The 21,587-nt window shown below is 38.3% G+C and overlaps 1 protein-coding gene across 4 annotated transcripts in view; it reads left to right on the forward strand.

Annotated features, from left to right (window-relative positions):
- Window positions 1–21,587, forward strand: part of METTL16 (methyltransferase 16, RNA N6-adenosine) — a 102,332-nt gene that overhangs the window by 34,861 nt on the left and 45,884 nt on the right. For 2 of the 4 annotated variants that reach the window (XM_058283062.2, XM_071210430.1), the window contains exons 3-6: window positions 3,959–4,158; window positions 8,878–9,018; window positions 9,988–10,103; window positions 14,762–14,904. In XM_058283062.2, the coding sequence (XP_058139045.1) occupies window positions 3,959–4,158; window positions 8,878–9,018; window positions 9,988–10,103; window positions 14,762–14,904 (600 nt within the window). Of the gene's footprint in view, window positions 1–116; window positions 167–3,958; window positions 4,159–8,877; window positions 9,019–9,987; window positions 10,104–14,761; window positions 14,905–21,587 lie in introns of those variants that run through there. The other 2 variants (XM_071210429.1, XM_071210431.1) reach the window with 2 other exon arrangements.

The raw sequence follows: 21,587 nt of genomic DNA on the forward strand, positions 1-21,587 counted from the left end.
GGTTCTTATACCTAGGAATAGATTTATAATCCTTTAAATAGGCTTATTGTATTTTAATGAGATTTTTTATTGCCAGCATATATTTACTTAATAAACTCCCTCCTACTCTTCTGCAGAAACTGTTCTTTAAAAGTGCACCAATCCTCACCTACATGATTTTTCTTGAGTAAGTTACCTAATTCTTTTTTTGGGGAAAAACAGTAAAACAACTTTTATATTAATTGTACTATATTCTTTTTCTAATACATTAATTTCTGCTTTCATCTTTAGTAATTTATTCCTTCTGCTTTCCTTAAGGTTTATTTTGTTTTTGTATTTTTATTCCTCTTTTAAGTTGGGTTCTTTGTTTCCATTTTTTCTTGTTTATTAAGTTAAATATTTATAATTTTGAATGTTCCTAGATGGAACTTTAGTTCTATCCAAGATGATTCTAAATTTCCAGGTTGTGTGTCAAAGGGTGTGATCAGAGGATGTTTTCATACCATTTCTACTTATTGAGCTTTTCTGAATGGGCAGTTATAGGTCAGTTTTTGTGCAAGTTTATGGGAACTGAAAGATGTATTCTCTGTTTTCAAGATTTAGAGTTTAATATGTTTATTAGGGGTAGCAGACATGGCTCAACTGATAGAGCATCTGCCTACCATATGGAGGGTCCAGGGTTCGATACCCAGGGCCTCCTGACCCGTGTGGTGACCTGGCCCACGTGCAGTATTGCCGTGTGCAAGGAGTGCTGTGCCACGCAGGGGCACCCCCACATAGGGGAGACCCATGCACAAGGAGCGCGCCTCACAAGGAGAGCCGCCCCGCGTGAAAAAAAGTGCAGCCTGCCCAGGAGTGGTCCTGCACACACAGAGAGCTGATGCAGCAAGTTGACGCAACAAAAAATTGACACAGTTTCCCGGTGCTGCCTGGCAATGCCAGTGGATGCAGAAGAATACACAGTGAATGGACACAGAGAACAGACAAGGGGGGTAAGGGGAGAGAAATTTTAAATAAATAAATAAGCAAACAAAAAAAAAGGTAATAGCTTTAAAAAATGTTTATTAGATCAGACTTATTAATGATGCTATTTAGTTCTTCCATATTTTTCTTATTTTTGTTTGGTTTATGTCATGACTTGAGAGAGATGCATTAAGGTCTCTTACCACTAATATATCTGTCTTTCCTTGCATTTTTAAAAATTCTTCCTTTATGATTTCTAATACTCTTTGGGGAGAAGGGTCATTTAGATTCATGATTATTAAGTCTTTTTGGTTTGCACCCTTTACAATGGGCCCTTCATGCTTTTGTCCAAAATTTAAGATTGTCTATTATAAGATCACAACCTCCTGCTTTCTTTTTATTTGCAATTGTCTTGTATACTTGACTTAAAATTTTGGTTTCAACCTTTGAGTCACTTTGTTTTAGGCATAGTTTTTGTTTATAGTATAGTTTATTACAGTTAGTTGGTTTTGACTTTGTGATATAATCTGAAGTCTTTCTTACTGTTTTTATTTATATATGTTTCACATTTGTTTTATTTTGTGCTTTGTTTTTTACCTTATACACTGTATGATCTGTTTTTCTTATTGAGTGCCTTTTGATAAATTTAAGGTTTGTATGTTTGTAGATCTTTTATTGGTTATTTTTATAAATATAACTTTATATCATATCTAAGTCTTAAATAGTACCTACTGATTATAATTCTTTTATCTCCCCTTCCTTTACTACCTGATTTTAGTTTATTTTCATTATTTTCTTCATTGTGTTTATATTCTTAAATGTATACTTACCAACTATAAATGAAATCTTTTGACCCATGTACAATGTACTTAACAACTTCTTTTCCTGTTTCTCCTCCTGAATATTAATTTATGTGTACATATCATGGCTTATAAACACATTCTGATATAGAGCCACAGTTCAACAGATGTTTGAGGCTTAGCTCTCTGGTTAAAATATCTTCAGTATTTACTGCCAATCCTTTTGACATAGTTTCATCATTTTTCTTTTGATTGATTGAATTTTTTCCATTAGGGACTTCTTAGAGAAGGGATGGTGGGAACTATATTCCTTGAGTTCTTGATATGCTTAAAAATGTTTATCTGTTCCCATTATACTTGAAGTATAATTTGGCTGAGTATAAAATTGTTGAGTCACCCCTTTTTCCACAAGGGCTTTGTAGTCAAATATTCCTTTGTCTTTTGTTATTGAATGGTGCTGTGTAGAAGTCTGAAGCAAGCCTTGTTTACCGATTCCCCCAGCCACAAATTGGTGACTTAATTATTTTACTAGTTGTCTAAACGACTTTTTTTCCTTATTCTTTGAAGTTTATTAACTTTCCTAGAGCATGTGTTTGTATTATTAATTCTGTATCAAATTTTGTAGGGACTCGTAAGTTGTCTTTTTCTGGAAAGGTACCTTGAATCATGTCTTTGACTGTTTAGATTTCTTTGTTCCACTTGGTTCTCTTATTTGGGGACACAAGTTATGTGTAGGAGGGATCTCCATTAATCTGCCTCTCCCATATTTATTGTTTTCTAATTTCTTTTAACTTCTTAATTTCCATTTAGTTTTTATTGAGATATAATTATTATACCAAAAAATTGACCCTTTCAAATTGTACAATTCAGTGTTTTTTAGTTTATAGTACAAGGTTGTGCAACGATAGCCATTGATTCCAGAATTCCATTTTGTTTTGCAAGCTTTTTTAAAGTCTTGTTTACTTTGTCCCTTTCCGTCCTTAATGTATCACTGATGTGTATGATAATAAGTTGTCCTATGATTGGTGATGTTAACTTTGATCACTTGGTTAAGGTGCTACCTGCCAGGTTTCTATACTGTAGAGTTAATATTTTCCCTTTGGTAATTGATAAGTAGTTTATGGGGAACTATTTGGAGACCATGTAAATACCCCCATTTCATCAGACTTTTACCCACTAGTTATGACTTCCATTGATAATTTTTTTTTTTTAAGATTTATTTTTATTTATTTAATTCCCCTCCCCTCCCCTCCCCCGGGAGTCTGTTTTCTGTTTCTTTTTGCTGCGTCTTGTTTCTTTGTCCGCTTCTGTTGTCCTCAGCGGCACAGGAAGTGTGGGCGGCGCCATTCCTCTGCAGGCTGCTCCCTCCTTCGCGCTGGGCGGCTCTCCTTATGGGTGCACTCCTTGCGCATGGGGCTCCCCTACGCGGGGGACATCTCTGTGTGGCACGGCACTCCTTGTGCGCATCAGCACTGCGCATGGGCCAGCTCCACACGGGTCAAGGAGGCCCGGGGTTTGAACCTCCGACCTCCCATGTGGTAGGCGGATGCCCTAACCACTGGGCCAGGTCCGCTTCCCCAGAAGCACTCTTTTTTTTTTTTTTTTTTTAATATTTATTTATTTATTTAATTCCCCCCCACCCCCCACCCCGGTTGTCTGTTCTCTGTGTCTATTTGCTGCGTCTTGTTTCTTTGTCCGCTTCTGTTGTCAGCGGCACGGGAAGTGTGGGCAGTGCCATTCCTGGGCAGGCTGTACTTTCTTTTGCGCTGGGCGGCTCTCCTTACGGGTGCATTCCTTGTGTGTGGGGCTCCCCTACGGGGGGACACCCCTGTGTGGCACGGCACTCCTTGCGCACATCAGCACTGCGCATGGGCCAGCTCCACACGGGTCAAGGAGGCCCGGGGTTTGAACCGCGGGCCTCCCATGTGGTAGACGGATGCCCTAACCACTGGGCCAAGTCCATTTCCCCCAGAGGCACTCTTAATCTATGTGCTCCATGTATGGAAATGTAATGTTTTTGGGGAAAAGTTATACTGCTTTTCATATACTGTGGTGATGCTAAACACCCACATTTGTATGTCACTATGCTGAATGCTCTTTATGTGTGAAATTGCTAGGAAATTTAAGTGGGTATTGGTATTGTCTGATTGCTGTAGAGCTTGTGCAACACAGTGAATCTTACTAATCAATTTTACTACTTTTTCCCTACCCCTCAGTCTCAATTTTAAAGACCCTGAAGCAGTCAGAGCACTGACTTGTACTCTCCTAAGGGAAGACTTTGGACTTGATATTGATATTCCATTGGAGAGACTAATTCCCACAGTTCCCTTGAGACTCAACTATATTCATTGGGTAGAAGATCTGATTGGTCATCAAGACTCTGACAAAAGTACTCTCCGAAGAGGAATTGACATAGGTATGTGGTTTTAAATTTTTTCCTGGCTAAACATAAGTTTTGTAAACTTTGCAAGGTCAAATTCCTTGTAAACTTCTCTACTGGGTATTTCTTGTGTGAAAGAAGCTGGCTATAGATATTACTATTATTTGCTGTACCTCGTTTGTATTGATTTATACTGAGAAAGGATTGTTAGTTCCAAACAGGGAGCATGGGGTAAGAGGTGTGGAATGACTGTGAAACTTCTGTTTTCTTTGATTTTCAGTCCCCATGTTGATATCTGTGCTTATTGGATATTATTTTCACTGAATTATTTGATGATAGTAAAGTAGTTTCCATGCTGGGATTTTGTGATGATGGTCATTTAATAAAAGATCATGTGGGCCTGAATACTTTCAGGAATCTCTTGGGTGATTTTGATAGAGAATATTTATAACCAAAATTAAAAGAAGGAAAAAGTCATTGTGTTTAAAGTAAGATGTTCTCTTAATTGTAAACTTTTGTAATGGAGAAGTCTCTCTGCTTTGAGTCTTCCGGGAGAGTAAATGGAGGAGATACAGAAGGAGATGGAGCAAGGTGTTTTTTTGTAATTATAAATATAGTTTGTCATAGCCAGTGTTTTTCATTTGATTTCTTTCTTTTTTTTTAATCCTTGGGCTTTTACCAGTTCTTGATAGGAAAGACTGGGTTAAAAAAGTTCTGTAACTATTTCTAAATATAATTAGTAGATAGTAGTAAATAATTACCTTTGCATTTGAATGCATTGTCAGTGAAGATTTTCAGTTGTCATCCTGTTTGACCTTTTCAGCATCATTTATCGATCCTTCCTTTTTCCTTCTTGCACTCGCCTGCATTGGCTTCCATGACACCAGGCGCCTCTAATTTTCCTCTTTTCATTTCTGGTCATTCCTCCTTTTCAGGCTTGCCTTTTTGTATCTCACCATTAGATGTGAGTCTCTTTCTTTAAAGCTCAGATTTTAGCCCTTTTCTCATTTAGTACCGTAGCCGTAGGCAATTTCATTTACATCTATGACTTCATTTTCCTCTGTACAAATATATCATGATTTTTTTATTCCTCTATATAGTAAAGGTTTTGGTTTCCGTAAAGAGGCCTGACCTTTGTCCCTGCTCCCAGGATCTCTAAAACCCTTTAAGTTCTTGAAATCCCCCAAGATCTATTTGTCTTTTTTTTTTCTTTTTGTGGTGCCTGTGCAGGTGATCTGGTTATGCTAATGAGATGGCTCTGGGTGGGACCTGCCACACCCATAATCTTAGGGTAGGGGCTGGCCATACCAGTAAGACCAGCCTTGTGATTAGGGAATTGAAGCTATGAGCCATATCATACCAATCTGACACCTCAGGGTAGGGTGGGGAGAGGGGCTGGAGGTTGAGGTCAACCACATAGTCATTGATTCCATCAATCATGCCTATTAATGAAATCCCAATAAAAATTCTGGACACTAAACTCAGATGAATTTCCTGATCGATAATTTGCCTTGATGTGCTGGGAGGGTGATGCATCTTGATTCCACGGAGGAGAAGACATGAGAGCATTTCATTTGGGGAGCCTCCCAAACCCTGTCTATGCTTTATTTGCATCCTTTTCACTATATTAAAACTGTAATTTTAAGTGTAGTGCTTTCTTGAATTCTCTGTCATTCTAACACATTATTGAACTTGAGGAGGTAGTAGGAATCCCCAATTTGTAGCTGGTTGTTTAGAATTGGAGGTGTCCTGGGAAATCCAAACTTGTGGCTGATGCCTGAAATAAGGGTATTCCTGTTGAGGAGGTTGCCTTTAACTTGTGAAGTCTGGCATAACTCTGAGTAGGGTCAGAATTGGATTGTAGTTGGAGTTGGAAGTTATTGTACCTCCAACTCAGATTACATTTCTTGAACTCTAGCCCCACATATTTGAAAAACTTGAATATCTCAAAAATATCTCAAACTTGCCATTTCCAAAACTGAATTTACACTCTCTTCCTAATCCTGGTTGTCTTTCTTTGCTCCTTATTTCAGTGAAACCAATCACAGTCTACCCTGGTATGCAAGCCAGAAGCCCAAGGATTATCCTTGATATTTCTGCACTATTCTGATTGTCTTATTTATCATTCCTGTTAATTTTCTCTTAAATCACCTACTTTATTCCACTGTTACCATCCTAGTCCAAGTCACCATCATCTCTCACCTGGAACCCTGAACGCTTTGTGTATTTTATTTCCTCTGCCTGGATCATCCCCGCCTTATCTCCTTCATTCTTTTTTTTTTTTTTAAAGATTTATTTATTTATTTGTTTATTTATTTCTCTCCCCTTCCCCCCCCCCCCACCCTGGTTGTCAGTTCTCTGTGTCTTTTTGCTGCGTCTTCTTCGTCTGCTTCTGTTGTTGTCAGTGGCACAGGAATCTGTGTTTCTTTTTGTTGCGTCATCTTGGTGTGTCAGCTCTCCCGTGTGGACAGCGCCATTCTTAGGCAGGCTGCACTTTCTTTCGTGCTGGGCAGCTCTCCTTACGGGGCGCACTCCTAGCGCTTGGGGCTCCCCTGCGCGGGCAGGGCAGTCCTTGCACACATCAGCACTGCGCCTGGGCCAGCTCCACACGGGTCAATGGAGGCCCGGGGTTTGAACCGGGGACCTCCCATGTGGTAGACCGGCGCCCTAACCACTGGGCCAAGTCCACTTCCCATCCTTCATTCTTATTTACTCTTTAGTAGACAATTCCAGGCTTATTTTCTCAGGAAAGCCTTCTCTTCGTCTCTACTCTAAGCCAGGTTCCTTGGTTATGTAGTCAAAAAACCATGCTTCTTCCTTCATGGCATTTATTTTAGTTTTCACACACTCATTTATATGAATATTTGATTAATAACCTTTTTTGCCATTAGATTGCAAAGTGCAGAGCCTGTGACTTTTTTCTTATTGTAATAGCTCAAGGCCTAACAAAATTTCTGGAACATAGAAGGTATTCAATAAATAATTTGTGCAAGGCAGATGCATAAGTACATCATTCTTTCAACACTCAAAATTCTCAGGACTCCATATGAGCTAAATACTACATTAAAAATAATGGGGTTAACAGAGTTCCTCCCCCTTTATGTTCATGGCAGAAAATTGGTGATGAGTTATTGAAAGCTTAAAAGGCTTGAGAGCCTGTTTGGTACTTACTTGATTTTAATTATGCCCCATACCCTCCAAAATAACACTTGGGGATATAGGAGGTTAATGATTTTAGCTTTTCACGAGGGGTATTCCTTGTTAGAATCACATCCATTCTTATTAGGGTTTTCTATAAATTTTTCCCCTATACACCATCACTTTGCTCTAATTCTATGATGATATACTTTCCTTTTTTATTTATTGTCATAGAGATTATTTCCTGTTTAAAAATGTCATTCTGCTTTCTGAGGGGTTTAGGAAGTTAGAACACAAGTAGAATACAAGACTTTTTTGTCTTGGGAATTGAAAAACTTTATTTAGTCTTTTACCTACATTTATTCTGGAGGGGCACTTTTTTTTTTTTTTTTTTAAGAAATTGAAGAGCAAAGAGGCAGTTATATTAGATCAAGGATCTGGACTTGGCTGTGGATATTTTTCCTGCAGAACTGAAAGTACTACTTAAATCTTCCTATTTTGGCTTACAGAATAGCTAGGTGCTAAATATTTTGGCCTCCGAGATGAGTACCCTTTACCACATCTTTTTCCACCACTTCACAAATCCTCAAGGAAGTGTTTGCCCATTAGCATCAGAGGCAGGATACTATTGGACATACATGGAAGGAAGTACAGTAATCACTGTGACTGAGCTTAATTGATCTGGGCATCAGTTGTGGCTTTTACTAGCCTCTTCAGAATACTTAATTAAGAAACAGTAAGACGAGCCTTGGTTTCCTCTAAGTTAGGAGTGTCTTCAGTCTTCACCTTTTCCTGCCATATCCCCCTGGGAAGGCTAGACTGGGACCAAGATGTGGTCCAGGAGACAGCAGGCCTGGAGTAGCTGATGTAGGCTGACTACTTTAGGCCTTGAAAACACTGGCTTTCCTTCTTTTAAATATACTCTTTAGGATCTCTTTGGCCATGATTAATTAGTGGTCATTAAAGTAATATTTGTGGTTAGTAATTAGTCTGGTCCAGGGGTAGAGGTTCTACATACAAGTTTAGGACCAAACTCTAGTTGTCAAAGTGATTTTTATATGGAGTGTTTGCCTCTCAGTATCTCCCTTGAAGCTATATTGGGGGCAAGCATTTGGAGTAATGATTCCAAATGTTTTGAATCCTAAGCAAAAATCTATATTTCTACATCTGAGAAACACATTTTCTTTAGCTTTTTTTTTTAACATCTGGTTTCCTTCAGGTGACAACTTACAGAAATTTGGGGAATTGTGAAGCTTAATATTCTTTTATTTCCTTTAAGAAAACCAATTTTTGTGTGGGTTTTAAAATTAAAACTTTTTATTATAAATTAAATTGAGTTTTGACCATTTTTAGTTAGTAATATATTCCTTGACCATCCATTTATATGCCCTTCATTTTACATGTAACATACAAAAAAAGGAGGAAAGCAAGGTTGCTGTCTTCTAGAAAGTTTGAGTGTAATTATGACATCTAAGACCTAATGTATGTGAAATGACTAGAGAACCCTGTATCCACAATGTGTATATAAATTACCTGAGAAATGAAAAATGGTGTTTCCACTTATTTCCACCTCTCCTTCTGGTGGTTGGAATGTGTTTTGGATTTTCATTTTATTAGGTACTGGGGCATCCTGCATCTATCCTTTACTTGGAGCAACCTTAAATGGCTGGTATTTCCTTGCAACAGAAGTGGATGATATGTGCTTCAATTATGCGAAGAAAAATGTGGAACAGAATAACTTATCTGATCTCATAAAAGGTTAGCTTCCCAGAATAAATACCCTTTTTAAGCTTGTTTATTACCACATCTTTCTGATTTAACACATCTCATTATTGTCATCTGATTTAATGCACAAACTTTAATTTTTTAAAACCTGATATATTATAATTGGATTTGATAGCAGAATTAGCTTAAAAAGAAATAGAGTAAATATATGAAGTAACGTAGTCACCAAGATTTAAAAGGAAGAAAGCACTGTTGATTAAGTTGTGTTACCTTTTTTTATTTCAGTACATGGAACTGTGCTAGAAATAGTCAAATACCCTTAGTGATCAGTTACTTTATTTTTATGCCTAGTATATGTATAAAGGGGAGTTATTCCCCACCACCACTGGTTAAAGGGATATCATGCCTCTTTAAGAAAGAAGTAAGGCTTTTCTTAGTGTTGTTAAACGTAAATTCCAAGGGGAAACACTAATATTGTTAATGCATCTGTTTTAGTTATCTACTGCTGTATAATAAGTTATTCCAAAATTTAGCAGATATAAACAAAGAACATTAACTCATATTTCTGTGAGTCAGGAATTTGGGTGTGGCTTAACCAGGTGATTCTGGTTTAGTTTTCCTGGAGGTTGCAGTCAAGATGTCACCTTGGGCTACAGCCATCTGAAGGCTTGACTGGATATAGAAATTTGCTTACAAAATGGCTCACTCACATGGCTGTTGGCAGGAGGCCTCACTTCATTGTCACCTGGAGTTCTCCATGGGCAGCTAAGCATCCTCACATGTCAGTTGCCTTCTTCTAGAGCAAGTCGTCCCAGAGATAAAGGAGGAAGCCACAACACTTTTATGACTTAGCCTCAGAAGTGAGTCACTAAGTCCAGCCTCCACTCAAGGGGAGGGTTACTGAACTTCACCCCTTGAAGTGGCAGTGAATTTGTGGGCATATTTTAAAACCACCACAGCATTAATAATAGTTAATAGTTGTTCCTTTTCTTTTCTTCTTAGTGGTGAAAGTACCACAGAAGACACTCCTGATGGATGCTCTTAAAGAAGAATCTGAGATAATTTATGACTTTTGCATGTGTAATCCTCCCTTTTTCGCCAATCAGTTGGAAGCCAAGGTAAAATATCTTCTGCTTTAAAGTAATTGAATATTTATCTGATTTGCCTTGTTTGCAGAGATAAGAACAAAAAGCAGCTTTTACTGTGAATGTTATGTCAGTTAGGATGCCTTTGATTTCAAGTACCTGGGAACCCGATTCAGACCAACTTAAGTTTGTTGGCTTACATATCTGAGAAACCCAGCAGTAGTGTGGACTGATTTGGAATCTGTATGTATGGAATGATTTGATCCAGAAGTTTATAGTAGGTGGTAATGTTATCAACATGACAACGTAAGATATCCCCTAAAAAAGTCTTCCCAGAGAATCAGTGCCTAGAAATGTGCGTCAGCAGATGAATAGATGAACAAAATATGTATACATACGATGGAATATTATTCAGCCATAAAAAGGAATGAAATCCTGATCCATGCAACAACATGGATGAACCATGAGGACATTATGTTGAGTGAAATGAGCTGGACACAAAAGGACAAATACTGTGTGATCTCAATGGTATGAACTAATTGTAATAAGCAAACTCATAGAGTTAGGATCTAGAATATAGGTTTCCAGGGGATGGATTGGGAGATGAGAATGGGGAGTTGATGCTTAATTTGTGCAGAATTTGTATTTAGGTTGATTGTGAAGTTTTGGAAATGGGCAATGGTGATAGTAACACATTAATGTCAGTATAATTAGCAGCACTGAATTATATATACAAATGTGGTTAAAAGGGGTATTTTAGGTCATGTATATGTTATTAGAATAAAATTAAAAGATAAAACATAGGATTGTATAACACAATGAACCCCATTGTAAATGTTGGACTATAGTTAATTTTACAAGTATAAGAATATTCTTTCATGAATTTCAACAAATGTACAACACTAATTCAAGGGATTAATAATAGGGTTGTATATGGGAACAAGATATACCTGATGTAAGTTATGGGCTGTTAATAGTACAATTTTAATGTTCTTTCATCAGTTGTAACAAAGGTACTACAGTAATGCAAAGTGTCACCAGTAGGTAAATGGGAATGCTGTATTTTTACATGATTTTTCTGTAAACCTATGACTTTTCTTGTTAAAGAAATTTAAAAAAACAAAATACCAAAACAACAGAACAAAATCGAAGCTCGTAGTATTATCAGGTCTGTGACTGTTTTTCTAGATTTCTTTTGACTCTCACCTGATCCTTGGATTGTTTGTGTTCTTAGACTGATTTTTTTTTTCCTTTTGACTCAGACTGGTTTACTTGTGGTAGAGTAATTTCTAGGGGAGAAGACCTCTTCTCCAAACCATTGAACATTAGGTTTTCTTCTGATTGGACCATCTTAAATCATAGACCTTCTTAGGTCACATTCCCTTTTGGACTGGGCTTATTCACTTAGCAAGGACGTTCCTGTTTCTACTGCTACCAATAATTTGATAGTAAAAAATGTCCAGTTTAGTCTTTTCAACTTAAAAAATATTTATTTGCCGGTAAATACAGAAAGATACACTTTGGGTAAAAAAACTCACCTAATAATAAATGTTACAAAATGTCTTAGTTAAACCTGTTCTCTTTCATCTAGTAAATCCTCTATTAATAGACAGTCACTAACATTAATCAGATAGAAATGAAGGGAGTATATGCTTAAAACTTTGGTAGACTGGGGAGTGGATGTGGCTCAAGCAGTTGAGCACCTCCTTCCCACATGGGAGGTCCCAGGTTTGATTCCTGGTGCCTCCTAAAAATATATAAACAAAAAACAAACAGCAAGCAACAAACGAAAAAACCAACTCAGGGTTACCAGTGTGGCTCAGTGGTTGAGCACCAGCTTCCTACATGCAAGGTCACAGGTTCAATCCCCAGTCCTGGTACCTCAAAAAAACAAAACAGAACTTATGAGAGAATACTTTGTTTTTTAGAATCACTGAGATAACCTGTAAAAATTCCATATGTATACCTCATACAAAATTAATTCTGGGTGGATTAAATGAATTTGTAGTTGGACTGAAATTTAATACCAATACCAACATTCCAGATTAGAACATAAAGTTAAGCAGGATTTAAGAAATCTAAATTCTTGCCTTCATTGCAGATAGGTAAATTGCAAGAACTAAAATTGCCACATTTTGGAATAGAGTTTTTTAAGAACGTCGAGATATGACATAATAGACCTCATAGTACACATGTCAGAAAAGTGACTGAGAGTTTTCCAAGATGAACACTTCTATGGAACCAGAATCCAAAATTTTAAAAATCAGATGTTATTAGTATCTCAGAACAAAATATTTTCTTAGAATACATTTATTGAGCTATAACTCATGTACCATACAATTCAGCCATTTAAAGTGTACAATTCATTGGTTTTTAGTATATTCAGAATTGTGCAACCATCACCACAATCAGTTTTTGTACATTTTCAGTATCCCAACAAGGAATCCTTTGTCCATTAGCAGTCACTTCCCATTTTTCCCCAAGCCCCTTCAGCTTGGGGTAACGACAGTCTACTTTCTGTCTCTATGGATTTGCCTATTCTGGTCATTTCATATAAATGGAATCATAAATTTGAAGCCCTTTATAACTGGTTTATTGCAGCTAGTATAATTTTTCAAGGTTCATCCACATTGTAGCATGTATCAGTATTTAATTTCTTTTTATTGCTGAAATATTCCATTGAGTAATAATTCACTGAATTCATGGGTTCACTATTGATGAATCTGTGTATTGTCTGAAATTTGTCTGTAACCCCAAATCAGTGCTCATGGCTCTTTTGTGGTTATGTGCAGAGTAGTGAAAAACTTGGTTTGCCCACTGTGCATGTTTCCAGCTGAGGTCAAATGACAGCCCTCTGTCTTCTTGTTTCAGTTCTCATCTTGTGTGAACAAGTGTCCTTTTCATAGTGTATTTAGTGACACATTTTTTGCATTTTTGTGCTTTTTGTTGGTCATTTTACTATTTAAAATGGGTCCCAAGTGTAGTGCTGAAGTTCTGACTAGTGGTCTGAAGTGCCAGAAGGCTGTGATGTGTCTTACTGAGAAAATACTTATGTTAGACACGTTTTGTTCAGACATAAATTATAGTGCTGTTGACTGTGAGTTCAATGTTAATGAATCAACAATACATAATAAACAAAGTGTCCTTAAACACACCTAAAACAAAGTTAAAAATTGATAGGTTGATGAAAATGTTGTGACCCAGAGGTTCATAGGAATCAACTATACCATGTTTTACTTATGCATCAATTGATAGACATTTGAATTATGTCTATAAATTTTGGCTATTAATGGTTAATATGGCTATGAACATTCATGTACAGGTTTTTATTTGGACATATTTTTTTCATTTCTTCTGGGAATATAACCAGAAGTGGAATTATTGGGTCATATAATAACTCTCTATTTAACCTTTTGAATTACTTCCAGATTGTTTTCCAAAGTGACTAAACCATTTTACATTCCCACCAGCAATGTGTGAGGGTTCCAGTTTTTTCACATCTTTGTCAACATTTGCTTTTTTCTACTTTTTAATAGTCATCTTCGTCCCTATGAAGTGGTATCTCAGTGTTGTTTTGATCTGCATTTCCCTAATGACTTATGATCATGAGCATCTTTTTATATGCTTACTGTCCATTCATGTATCTTCTTTGGAGAAATGTCTATTCAAGTTCTTTGTCCATGTTTTAATTGAGTTGTCTTTTTGTTGAGTTGTAGGAGTTCATTATATATTCTAGATACAAGTACCTTATTAGACATATGATTTGCAAAATTTAATTCTGTCCTTGTCTTTTCATTTCCTTGCTGGTGTTCTTTGAAGCACAAAAATATTTTAAATTTTGATAAAGTCAAATTTATCTACTTTTTCTTAGTTGCTTGTGCCTTTTGCTTTATATCTAAGAAACTGTTTCTTAATCCAAGGCAACAAGGATTTGCTCCTGTGTTTCCTTTTAAGAGTTTTATGGTTTTAGCTCTTCAATGTAGGTTTTTGATCCATTTTGAGTTAACTTTTACTTATAATGTGAGGTGGGGTATGGATTAAATATTAAAAAATAAATTTTTTTGAGGGCCTTGGTCCTGGGATTAAACCCGGGACCTTGTATGCAGGAAACTGGTGCTCAACCACTGAGCCCCATCAGTTCCTCTGAGGTCCCCCCCCCCCCCCCCGTTCCATTTGTTTGTTGTCTTTGTCTTTGTCTTTAGGAGGCACTGGGGACCAAACCCGGGACCTCCCGTGTGGGAAGCAGGCACTCTGCCACTTGAGCTGCATCCACTCCCAAGCATTTAAATGTTAAAATTGAAACAATAAAAGTACCAGAAGAAAACATAAGTTATTTACCTAATATTTGAGTGGAGGATTTTCTATGCATGATACCAAAGACAGAAAGCCTAAAGAAAAAGTAAAAGATTGGACCACATAAAAAGATAAATTTTTTTATATATTTAATCACAAAGACACAAGAGATTGTGAGAAAAAAAAAAAAAGACTGTAAGAAGGAATATTTGCATGAATGCTATTGTTTAAAATATAATACTGCATGGCTATACAATTTTTAAATTCTATACCTAGCATAATATTTGGAAAGTAAAATTACATGTAAACATTCTTACTTTGAGCTGGATTACATTCAAAGACTTGGTTCTTAAGAGGTAAAAAAATATTTCAACAGGATTTTTCTCGTTGTTGTTTAGGGAGTAAACTCTCGAAATCCTCGAAGACCTCCACCTAGTTCTGTAAACACAGGAGGTATCACAGAGATCATGGCAGAAGGAGGTGAATTAGAGTTTGTCAAAAGGATCATCCATGACAGTTTACAACTTAAAAAAAGATTAAGGTAAGACAGTTATTACAACATGGGAATATTTCTTCCCCTATGCAATTCCAAAAGAAACCAGGTTGCAAAAAGGAAAGTGGCCTGAAGAATAAACAAATAAAAATGGAAAAGGTAGCAGATCCTATAGTCTCCAATGACCTTGTTTCTAAGGGTGATCTCTCATGCCTTTAATTTACTTGTGTTTCCTGGAATCATCTCTACTACACGGGGACAAAGGGGAAAATACCACATGATTTTATTTCTCCCATTAGTATGATATCATGATGGAACAAACCTGATTCAGATATGGCTTTTCATTAGAGAACAGATGGGTTCAGATCTGTCCCATGAACCAAAATAAATTTATTGCCTGTTCCTTGAAGCAATTTATGTTCTTGGAACCTGTCTCCCACACAATGACAGATGTGGGGACACTGAGCTGTCAAGACCTTAATGAAAGGAAACTGAGATCACAAACCAGTTTGAGAAGAGGTTTAAGGTTATTCCTTTTTAAAAGTGAATTATTTTGCACAATACACCTGTCATTAAGCATTGTAAGGTACTCAAGAAGAGCTACTTGTCTTGCTTGCCTTCTCACCTTGCCTTATGTTGTTGAAGTGATGGATAATGTGGTAGTTCAAACTAATAAGTGGATGTGGCTTCAACCAGTTGGGCTCCCGTCTACCATATGGGAGATCCAGGGTTTGGTGCCTGGGGCCTCCTGGTAAGGGCAAGCTGGCCCATGTGGAGTGCCAGCCCATGCAGTGATGTCGCCCTGTGCAGGAGTGCCTCCCTGCATGGGAATGCTGCCCCGCACGGGAAAGCTGCCCCATGCAGTAGTGCTGACCAATGCGGAGAACTGGTGCAGCAAGATGACACAGCAGGAGACACAGAGGAGAGAAAATAAGATATAGCAGAACAGGGAGTTGAGGCGGCGCAAGAGAGGAATTGCCTCTCACCCACTCCGGAAGGTCCTGGGAACGGTTCCTGGAGCTGCCTAATGAGAATACAAGCGGACACAGAAGAGTGCACAGCGAATGGACACAGAGAGCAGACAACAAGGGGAATGGGGAGGGGGCGGTGAGAAAAAAAAAACCTAAAACTAAAGGGGGAGGTGGTATTGGCTCAACAGATAGATCGTCTGCCTATCACATGGGAGGTCTAGGGTTCAAACCCAGGGCCTCCTAACCCACGTGATGAGCTGGCCCACGCGCAGTGCTGATGCGCGTAAACAGTGCCATGCCGTGCAGGGGTGTCCCCTGCGTAGGGGAGCCCCACGCACAAGGAATGTGCCCCATAAGGAGAGCCACCCCATGTGAAAGAAAGTCCAGTCTACCCAGGAGTGGTGCTGCACACATGGAGAGCTGATGCAGCAAGATGATGCAACAAAAAGAGACATAGATTCCTGGTGCTGCTGAGAAGAATACAAGCAGACAGAGGAGCGTTCAGGGAATGGACACAGAGAGCAGACAACTGGGGTGGGGGGACGGGAAGAGAAATTAAAAAAAAAAAAAAGGGAGGGAAGCAGATGTGGCTCACATGATTGAGTTCCTGCCTACCACACGGGGTTGGGGTGGGGTCCTGGATTCAGTTCCTGGTGCCTCCTGGAGAAGACAGTGAGCTGACACAATGGGCTGGCACAACCAGCTGATGCAACAAGATGACACAACAAGGACACAAGGAGGAAAACCATAATGAGAGACTCAACAGAGCATGGAGTAGAGGTGGCTCAAGTGATTAGGCGCCTCCCTCCCATACAGGAGATCCCGAATTTGGTTCCTTGGGCCTCCTAAAAGGAAGAAGAGCACACAGTGAACAGACATAGCAAATGCAAACATCAATGAGGGGGTGAAGAGAAATAAATAAATAAATCTTTTTTTAAAAAAAAAAAAGCAACTAAAGGGACTTTCAACCCTAGGATTAGCTTTGGGACATAGGGGAGATTTTTTTCTTTATCCTTTTTTTGTTTTGTTTTGTTTTACACATGGTTAAAACTGCTTATTTTAGTAAAAGGACAATTCCGGAATCAACCGAACATCCTGATTTATTACATGTGAGTTTATTTAAATATGTGTGGGCAGCAACTTGATTATTGGATTCTACTCTGAGAAAAATTATACATCATTGAAACCAAAGGTCAATACAGTTTTAACTTTAGTCAGTTTCTTCAAGGACATATTAGGATGTGTTAAAAGAAGAAAGAGATTAAGTTATATTGAGCATTGAGAAGTGTCTGAGTAAGTGAATTTAAAGAAGGTGACAAGCAGGGCCAAGACCATGTGAGTATCTGTCAGCTTTTGAGGAGACTGGAGTCAACCAAGAAAATGGGAGCTGTCTCTTTATAGATAGATGGCTCTTCTAGGCTGGTACTCCTGGGGTTGTTTTGGGGATGCTTTTTAAACATACAATATAGTAAATTTCTGTTATTTCAAAAGGTCTGTTTGAATTACAAAAATATGTTTTAAAGGAACACTATTCTAATAAATAGAAATTGGATTAGTATGCCTCAAGACTACCTGTACCTGGCTCTACAGCAGCACTCAAATTTGAATGAAAATAATAAGTTTGCTAGAAGGATAAATTGCTGGAGCCCATCATATATCTCTGATGAGTTGACTATTTTGAAGTTGGTATCCTATATGGGAAATTTTACCAAGTTATTATTTGTATAAAACAGGGTCAGTGGTTTGGTTTGCTCTGTTAGGACGCAGGCAGGTTGAGGGGGAATATAAATGAAGAGGGAAGAAATGAAGTGATTTTTATTATTGAATAAAGAATAGAGCATTGTTTTTTTAAAATAACATATTCACTAATACTGGTCACAATTTCACATCCTTTCTTTTTTCTTTTTTTTTTTTTTTTTTAAAGATTTATTTATTTATTTAACTTCCCCCCCTCCCCTGGTTGTCTGTTCTTGGTGTCTATTTGCTGCGTCCTGTTTCTTTGTCCGCTTCTGTTGTCGTCAGCGGCAGGGGAAGTGTGGGCGGCGCCGTTCCTCGGCAGGCTGCTCCCTCCTTTCACGCTGGGTGGCTCTCCTTACGGGGCGCACTCCTTGCGCGTGGGGCTCCCCCACGCGGGGGACACCCCTGCGTGGCACGGCACTCCTTGCACGCATCAGCACTGCACATGGCCAGCTCCACACGGGTCAAGGAGGCCTGGGGTTTGAACCGCGGACCTCCCATATGGTAGACGGACGCCCCAACCACTGGGCCAAAGTCCGTTTCCCTTCACATCCTTTCTTGATTTTTTTTCATACATGTTACCAGTTCATGTCCTCATGTATATTTTTTATAGTTGACATCATAAGGAGGCTCTGAAATTTTAGAATGCTATGAAAGTTGCCCATGTTGAAGCTCTAAAAAATAAGGGATTAAGGCAAGTGGATTTGGCTCAACTGATAAAGTGTCTGCCTACCACATGGGAGGTCCACGGTTCAAACCCATAGTCTCCTGACCCATGTGGTAAGCTGGTCCATGTGCAGTGCTGATGTGTGCAAGGAGTGCTGTGCCACGCAGAGGTGTCCCCTGCGAAGGGGAGCTCCATGCACAAGAAATGTGCCCTGTAAGGAAATCGGCCCCCCGCGAAAAAGTGCAGCATGCCCAGGAGTGGCACCGCACACATGGAGAGCTGACTCAGCAAGATGACACAACAAAAAGAGATATAGATTCTTGGTGCCACAGACAAGAACGCGAGTAGACACAGAAGAACACAGTGAATGGACACACAGAGCAGACAGTGGGAGGGAGGTGGGGAGGAAGGGGAGAGAAATAAATTTGAAAATAAATAAAAAATAATGGATTAGCCCTATCTATTAACCCTCTAGAATTTTTTTTCCTCTCCAAAGGTGCAGAAACTAAGCAGAATTTGCAGCATTATGGGGTGAAATAATTTAAATTTGTTGAACTGATCTCCATGATGGCACTGAACTTATCTGCCCTCTTCTTTAGCGATCAGACATCACCCTAAGTCTTGCTCAGCAGCAGCTAAAGTTTATGTTTACCTTAAGGACATTTGCAGCTGGAAGAAACGTGGGAGGTAAAGTTATCCAACCTGTTTAGTTTGACAGATGATAAAATGGGGATCCATATCTCCTAACTTTGGTCCTGGGCTCTTTCCACCACCCCACACAAACCTCTTCAGCTCCAAGCTGCAGTTGGACTTCTAAGCAAATAGCCTTTCTATTGTGGATGAAGATTTACTAGTGCTTGTCACTTTTACTTACACTTTTTATATCTTGTGGCCTGTGCTTGCTTAATAGCATTTTCTTTTCTAGGAACTCACCAACATAACTAACTGGTTTATAAATTACCACACTTTCTATATCAAATCCCTCATGGCCTGAATTCCACTCTTGTTGGTTTTAGCTCCATAACTGGTACCCATTGTAGCACTGATTTTATGATTTTTCCAGGAACCAGAGACCTGTATCTTACAAAGCACCAACTCTATCTACATTGGCCTCAACCATTCTCCTTCTTTTTGCTTTTTTCTTTTTATTCTCTACCCCTTGCCAAGTGGTAAAATATTTCTATATGTTGTCGATATACTTGGGTAGGCAATAAGTTGAATAATCTGGATCTTTTGAAAGTGATTCTTTGATTTATCTTTGTAATTTTGTTTTTTTATTGGTAAGATGAGATAATAACTACTTCATAGGGTGATCATATAATTGGATACATATTTGGTATAATTAATAATAATAAAAAACCTCAAATAGAGTCATTTTAGTTCTTGACTGCTCTAGAAATCCAAATGATTTAATGCCATGGCCCACTGTGTTGAAAGGAAATATTATAGGTACTTTGGTATTTTATTTTAAGGTAGAACTCCCCATCCCCACTTTTCTGTTTTTCAAAACTAGACACTAGTGTAGTTATGGGTGCTATTAGTATGGTTGTAGAGAACAAATATAGATTTTATAATTGAGTGTTTAGTTAATTCTCTGGCTGAAAGAGAACTATGTTCAGTTCTAGATGATCTTTCACTTGCCTTTATAAAAGCTTAAGCTACTTCAGTTTCCTTGTCTATAACATTGGAATAATATCTTTTGTGGTTGTTATGAGAATTGAGTAGAATTACATGATATGAGAAGTGCTAGGTTTTAAATAATATTACTATTATTTGTAATTTTGCTATCTCTTAAGCAGTATAACCACACTTGCAGAAATTGGAGAAAACATTGATCCCATTACACAGACACAGCTGTTAGCTTATTTTGGGTTTTCCTTCCAACCCCTCCCCCACCTGTTTTTTTTTTAAATCTCACGTTTGGTGTATTTTTCCCCAACTAACCCTGTTATTATTTTTTTCTATCATTTATACATGAACATACATAAACAATAAGTGTATAGTAAAACTTGTGAACTTACAAAGCAGACATGCATAATATCATACTGGGGTCCCATACGTCAACCCACCACCAACACCTTGCATTGTTGTGAGACATTTGTTACAAATTATGAAAGAATATCATCAAAATCTTACTACTAACTATATCTTGCATTTAATGTGTTTTTCCCCCAACCCACTCTATTATTATTTTTAAGACATATTTTTATTACAGAGGTTGTGAGCTTACAAAACAATCATGCACATGTGCAGAATTCCCATACAACACCCCTCTATCGACATACCACACCATGGTGGGACATTTGTTACAGCTTATGAGATATTATCAGACTATTACCACTAACGATGGTCCATAGCATACATTTGGCACTCTTTTTCCATACTCCCCCATCGTCAACACGTTACATCTTTGGCAGAGATGCATGAATATTACAGTATTGCTGCTTTTTTTTTTTAAGATTTATTATTTTTAAAAATTTATTTCTCTCCCCTTCCTCCCCTGTCGTCTGCTCTCTTGTGTCATTCACTATGTGTTCTTCTGTGTCCACTTGCCTTCTCAGCGGCACCAGGAATCTGTGTCTCTTTTTGTTGCATCATCTTCCTGTGACAGCTCTCCGTTCACTCCACACATCTGTTTTATAATTACATTTCAGTTTAGGGTTTGTTTAAGAAAGGGTACCATTGTTTTTAAAAAGTTTCTGAATAATCATTCCCTACTTAAAACAAAACAAAACATAAAGTGTCCCTTGGAGAAATGGTTGATTCAAGGGCTGGGTTAGGGTAAATATAAGATGAGACTGGAATATATTTTAATGCCAGAAAGTGAGAAAGTACTCAAAAAATGTCATGTCAAAGGACATAGGATGGTGTATTAGTCAGCCAAAGGGGTGCTGATGCAAAATACCAGAAATTGGTTAGTTTTTATAAAGGGTATTTATTTGGGGTAGAAGCCTACAGATACCAGGCCATAAAGCGTAAGTTACTTCCCTCACCAAAGTCTATTTTTACTTGGAGCAAGATGACTGCTGAAGGCTGTGAGGGTTCAGGCTTCCTGGGTTCCTTCATTCCTGGGCTTGCTTTTCTCTGGATTCAAGGTTCCTTTCTTCCAGGGTCTTGCTTCTCTTTCCTCTGCGTGCCGACTTCCTGGGGCTCCAGCTTATGTCTTTAGCATCAAACTCCAACATCAAAACTCCAGCAGAAACCCTCAACTCCATTCTTTGCTGTGCCTTTTACCAGTGAGTCCCCACCCACCAAGGGGTGGTGGGACTCAGCACCCTAATCATAACTCAGTCATGCCAAGGTACAGATCAGATTATAAGAATAATCCAATATCTATTTTTGGAATTCATAACCAT

This window comes from Dasypus novemcinctus, chromosome 21 (assembly GCF_030445035.2).
Source record: "Dasypus novemcinctus isolate mDasNov1 chromosome 21, mDasNov1.1.hap2, whole genome shotgun sequence".
Lineage (NCBI taxonomy): Eukaryota > Metazoa > Chordata > Mammalia > Cingulata > Dasypodidae > Dasypus > Dasypus novemcinctus.